Raw genomic sequence first — 5,708 nt, 5'->3', positions numbered from 1 at the left:
TTTTCACATAGTTGAATTTGTCTATCAACTTTGCTGTTCCCTTGTGAACTACTTTCACCTTGGAATAAAGTGCCTATCCATTAGATGGATCCAAGCTCTCTAGGCAGGTTAAGGCTGAGGATATTGTTCAGGTCAACACGTCCTCCCTATCTACCAGTATAGCAAATCTAGAATAAATAATAAACTTAAATAATGTATATTAAAAAGGAAAAGATGAAGCCTACTTACTTAACTTTTTAACTCTGTGATTGAAAGGCAATCAGAATGTATTTTCAGCTGACACTATACATAAATGAGGAAACTCAGAATATTAGGGATGTGTAAATGCAATGTCCGAGAGAATGAAGAAAAGAGCAATAAAGCATAGGAGGGTCTGAAATATCAGCTGATTTCTGGTCTCCATTTCTTAGGGTGGGGAGCCAAGACAAACCATTCCAGTTCTGATTGTGCATTTTTAAGATTTTCACACATATTGTTTTGATATTTTTTTCCCCTGCAGTAGTGTATGGTAGTTTTGATACAGAAGTGGAAAAAGTATGCAACAGAATTAATCCAGGTTTTGTTCTGTTTGCTTGAAAAATTCAGTCTCACAACTTGTTATTGGTAACAAATTACATAAATAATTGAATTTCAGAAAATCTTTATCAAGTCTTTTATATAGGAGTTATAATATTTCAGGGCATTTCAAATTTTCCTGTGTAGTGGCTAATTTGAACATTCTTATATTGATGACTTTCATAAATTGCATTGCTAAAAACCTCCCAGGGGTTTTTGGAGGTCTAGATACTAAGAGTCCCTAAATCATAATCTTTATTAGCCTTAGATTAATCTGGTTCAGATAACATTATAAGGGTCTGATTGCTTGTCTGTTTTTCTTCCACAAACTCAGTGCCTCTTAGCCTCATTTTTGTCACTCGGTTGAGACTACATGAAGTCTACAGATACTCTCCTCAGCAAAAGGGCACAAAACATTTAAAAATATTAAGTAAAATCTTACAGGCCCCTTAAAGCTCATTCTTGCTCCTACCACAAATTTCTGAATTTTTTCAAACAAAAACTATCAAAACTAAATTGATAATTTATTTAATGCTCTCTATTTTTATTTTAGATCCCTAGTATCTAGCACAATGTCCTGTACTTCATATGCTCCAAACACACAAATACTTGTTTAATGCATATAGAAATGCGTGAGTGTTGCTAGCCACAATGCATGCCAGGTACAGAAATTACCCACTGTCAAAAGCTGTTGGTAAACATATTTGAGCAAACATTAGGAATTTTCCCTGGCAATCCTAAAATTCCAGCCACTCTGTGACTCTGCTCCAAGAAGACAGAGTTCCTCTTCCCAAGCCTTTAAACTTTATGGATTCTCAGTTTCTCTTCAAAAGGCATATTCTTTTGTCCGATATTCTTTTACAGATAACTGTGTTGTTCTCCCCATTCTTTTAAAAGATGTTAGCTTTTTATGAATCTTTTTCCTCTTCTAAAAATAATAATCAAATACAAATACATTTTAAGTAGCATTCATCTATATTCCAAGTACTCCAGCACTCTCCCCACCTTTTTTTCATTTTTCATTGAATAAAGAACTATACTAGGTGTTATAGGAGCTACTAAAATGAATTAAAACCATAAACGCTGCACTCAGTGACCTTGCAGTCCAGTAGAGTTATGAAGGCAAATACAGCCAGGAGACAAGTAAATAACTTGCGGTAAAGAAAGATTAAAGCAAATAATAAGACCAATGCAAACTGACATAATAACTGTGATTGTTTTTGATCTCTCCAGTTTTGATAGTCAAAAAGGGCAAGTATCAATAGTTATGCAGGGGCAACAGGCATAAACCAACATGGTCTTGGACAAATTGAGATATAGAGGCCCCCTACTCTGAAGTCTATTTAGTTTTGCTTTAACTTTTTATTGTGGAGATTTTCATACCACCTACGTGGATTGAGATAATTGTATAGTGAAAACCCAAGTACCTATCATCTGACTTTCACAATTATCAACATATGGCCAATATTTTCTTATCTATACCCCTCTAAATTCCCACCTCCATTTATTGAAAGAAAATCCAAAGCATTTTCTTAATTCACTAATCACTTCTTTGCCATTTGATTCTTTCCCACTTTCCTTACCCAATCCCACCACCTCCCCACCCTTTTATTTTCACTTTCAGCACTGCAGTTCTGATGCCCAACTCTGCCGGGACACAGATCCTTAAAGGTCAGCTCTACACTATGACCAGTTTGGAGCAACCAGACCAGCAGTGCCTCATGCTTTTTCTCCGGACAGATGGCTCTGTAATGGCAGCTCCATAATGGTGGCTGGTGAGGCTGAGGTGTTCATGAGAGTTGTTCTCCTGCTGTTCTGGGTTGGAATGTCTCTATCCCCTTCTGCCTTCTCTCAGGCTGGGCCCTCCCAATACCTCAGATCCCCAGAAGTGGTGACCCCCATGACGGTGACTGGTAGAGGCAAAAGTGCAAAAACTCCAGGCTGGCTCTCCTACAGCCTGCAGTTTGGGGGCTGGAGACATGTTGTCCATATGAGGGTCAAGAAGCTCTTGGTTTCCAGACACCTCCCGGTGTTCACACACACAGACCAGCATGCCCTCCTCCAGGATCAGCCTTTTGTTCCTGATGACTGCTACTATCACGGTTATGTGGAAGGAATCCCTGAGTCCATGGTTGCCCTCAGTACCTGTTCTGGAGGTTTTCGAGGAATGCTACAGATTAATGACCTTGCTTATGAAATTGAGCCCATCAGGCACTCTACCAAATTTGAACACTTGGTTTATGAGATAAACACTAATGAGACACAATTCCCACCTGTGAGATGTGGCTTAACACAGAAGGAGATAGCACTCCAACAGTTGAAATTTGAAGAGGTTAAGAAGTCAACTTTGAAACAAAATTCTAATGATAAATGGTGGACCCACTCATGGTTTCTGGAGCTGGTTGTGGTGGTAGATCACAATTTCTTAATTTATTCTCAAAGCAACTTCTCAATGGTGCAGGAAGATGTATTTCTTGTTGTCAACATAGTGGATTCCATTTATCAGCAGTTGGGTACTTATGTGATTTTGATTGGGATTGAGATTTGGAATCAAGGAAATGTTTTCCCAACGATAAGCATAGAACAGGTTCTGGAGGATTTTGCTCAATGGAAACAACTCAGTCTTTCCCAGCTACAGTATGATGTTGCACATTTTTTCATAAAAAATTCACTTATAAGTGTACTTGGTATAGCCTATGTTGCAGGAATATGTCGTCCTCCTATTGATTGTGGGGTTAATAATTTCCAAGGAGACCCCTGGTCTCTTTTTGCCCTCACTGTGGCCCATGAGTTAGGACATACTTTGGGTATGCGGCATGATGAAGAATTCTGTGTGTGTGAGCAAAGTGGTTGCATCATGAATGCCATCAGAGTACCAGGAGAGAAATTCACCAATTGTAGTTATATAGATTTTACAAAAACCACTTTAAACCAGGGATCATGTCTGCACAACATTCCACGTCCAGGAGAAGTATTTATGTTGAAGCACTGTGGGAACGGTATAGTTGAAGGAGAAGAGAAATGTGACTGTGGATCTATAAAGCAATGTGAACAAGATTCCTGTTGTCTGTTGAACTGCACTCTGAGGCCTGGGGCTGCTTGTGCTTTTGGGCTTTGTTGCAAAGACTGTAAATTCGTGCCATCAGGGGAACTCTGTAGACATCAGGTCAATAAATGTGACCTTCCAGAGTGGTGCAATGGGACATCCCATCAGTGTCCAGAAGATGGATATGTGCAGGACGGGATTCCCTGTGGTGACAATGCCTACTGCTATCAAAAGAGATGTAATAACCATGATGAACAGTGCAGGGAGATTTTTGGTGAAGGAGCAAAGAGTGCCTCTCAGAGCTGCTATAAAGAAATCAACTCCCTGGGAAACCGTTTTGGCCACTGTGGTATAAATGGCACAAGATACCTAAAATGTAATTCCTCAGATATCCTTTGTGGGAGAGTTCAGTGTGAGAATGTGAGAGATATTCCCCATCTGAGAGATCACTCTACTTTGCAGCAAACTCACATCAACAGTGTCACCTGCTGGAGTATTGACTATCATTTAGGAATGGACACACCTGATGTTGGTGAAGTAAAAGATGGCACCATGTGTGGTCCAGGAAAGATCTGCATACACAAGAAGTGTGTCAGTTTGTCTCTCTTGTCACAGGTCTGTCTGGCTGAGACCTGCAACATGAGGGGTGTCTGCAATAATAAACATCACTGCCACTGTGACTATGGGTGGTCCCCACCTTCTTGCCTGCACAGAGGCTATGGAGGTAGTGTTGACAGTGGCTCAGCATCTGCCAAAAAAGTTTTCTTGCTACTAGTGGTGAGTCTGATTTTGTCTGTTTTGTTTTTGCTGTCAACTGCTGTATTTATTTACCTTAGAAAACATTTTGGTCCCAAGGAGACTAAGGCTCAGTCTTCAGGTTAGGAAAATGCCTCTAATTTAATATCCTATGCATAAGTTTTAGTCTCTTGGCAGTGGAAATGTTACTATATGCCTGAAACTGAGCACATTTCTGACAGTATACAGAAAAATGCAGGGACCTTCCCTTTTGTCCGTATCAGAAACATCAGAAACATTGTCATCAAGCAAAGTAATCCGTAACATCTTCCTATCTACTGTTCATTGTTTTAAGCAGCAAATAAAGCTCCATTTCCTCCAAATTAGTCCTCTTTGTGGGTTTTTGGTTTTTTTTGTTTTTGAATACAAACATGACTCATTGGAAAGGCAGGAGACAGGCATCTGAGGATCCAGACTTCATTTACTTCCAAATAACCTCTCAAAGGTGCAGAGAATGTATTTCTTGTTGTTGACAAGAACTTGCTGTTCCAGGGGTGCCTGGGTGGCTCAGTCAGTTAAGAACTTGCTGTTCCATTTATTAGCAGTTGGGTACTTATGTGATTTTGACTGGGATTGGGATTTGGAATCATGGAAATGTTTTCCCAATAAACACAGAACAAACAGACTGCCAAGTTCATGTCATCAGGGGAACTCTGTAGACATCAGGTCAATAAATGTGACCTTCCAGAGTGGTGCAATGGGACATCCCATCAGTGCCCAAAAGATGGCTATGTGCAGGATGGGATTGCCTGTGGTGACAGTGCCCACTGCTATTAAAAGAGATGTAAAAAGGAGAAGAAATTACTCAAACGTTTCTAACATTCTGCTCCAAAATCTGAAACTGATAATAATGTTTATCCCACCCAACCTCTTGGGTTTGTTTGATAACCAAGAGAGAGAAAGAAATGAACTTTTGTTAAAGTGTAAACAAATTGTTTGTTTAATAAAAACTCCCAAAAAACAAATAATCAAGTCAAAAAATGGGCAGAAGACATGAACAGACACTTGTCCAAAGAAGACATACAAATGGCTAACAGACACATGAAAAAATGTTCATTATCATTAGCCACCAGGGAAATTCAAATCAAAACCACATTGAGATACCACCTTATACCAGTTAGAATGGCAAAAATTGACAAGGCAAGAAACAACAAATGTTGGAGAGGTTGTGGAGAAAGGGGAACCCTCTTACACTGTTGGTGGGAATGCAAGTTGGTACAGCCACTTTGGAAAACAGTGTGGAGGTTCCTCAAAAAATTAAAAATAGAGCTACCCTATGACCCAGTAATTGTACTCCTCCGTATTTACCCCA

The 5,708-nt window shown here is 39.6% G+C and overlaps 1 protein-coding gene across 1 annotated transcript; it reads left to right on the top strand.

Moving 5' to 3' along the window:
- The first annotated feature begins 2,217 nt into the window (after positions 1-2,217).
- On the top strand, positions 2,218-4,949 carry ADAM21 (ADAM metallopeptidase domain 21). The gene has a single exon (XM_006734465.3). The coding sequence runs from the start codon at positions 2,321-2,323 to the stop codon at positions 4,481-4,483; it is 2,163 nt and encodes a 720-aa protein (XP_006734528.2). The 5' UTR covers positions 2,218-2,320; the 3' UTR covers positions 4,484-4,949.
- Positions 4,950-5,708: the final 759 nt, after the last annotated feature.

This window comes from Leptonychotes weddellii, unplaced genomic scaffold (genome assembly GCF_054177405.1).
Source record: "Leptonychotes weddellii isolate Sample4059 unplaced genomic scaffold, ASM5417740v2 HiC_scaffold_9653, whole genome shotgun sequence".
In the NCBI taxonomy this organism is placed as follows: Eukaryota; Metazoa; Chordata; class Mammalia; order Carnivora; family Phocidae; genus Leptonychotes; species Leptonychotes weddellii.
The sequence above is the reverse complement of the archived record's forward strand: the minus strand, read 5'-3'. Positions and strand labels throughout refer to the sequence as shown.

Bases quoted from the DNA above. Each gene is read 5' to 3' on its own strand.
- ADAM21 (XM_006734465.3), top strand. From the start codon at position 2,321: ATGGTGGCTGGTGAGGCTGAGGTGTTCATGAGAGTTGTTCTCCTGCTG.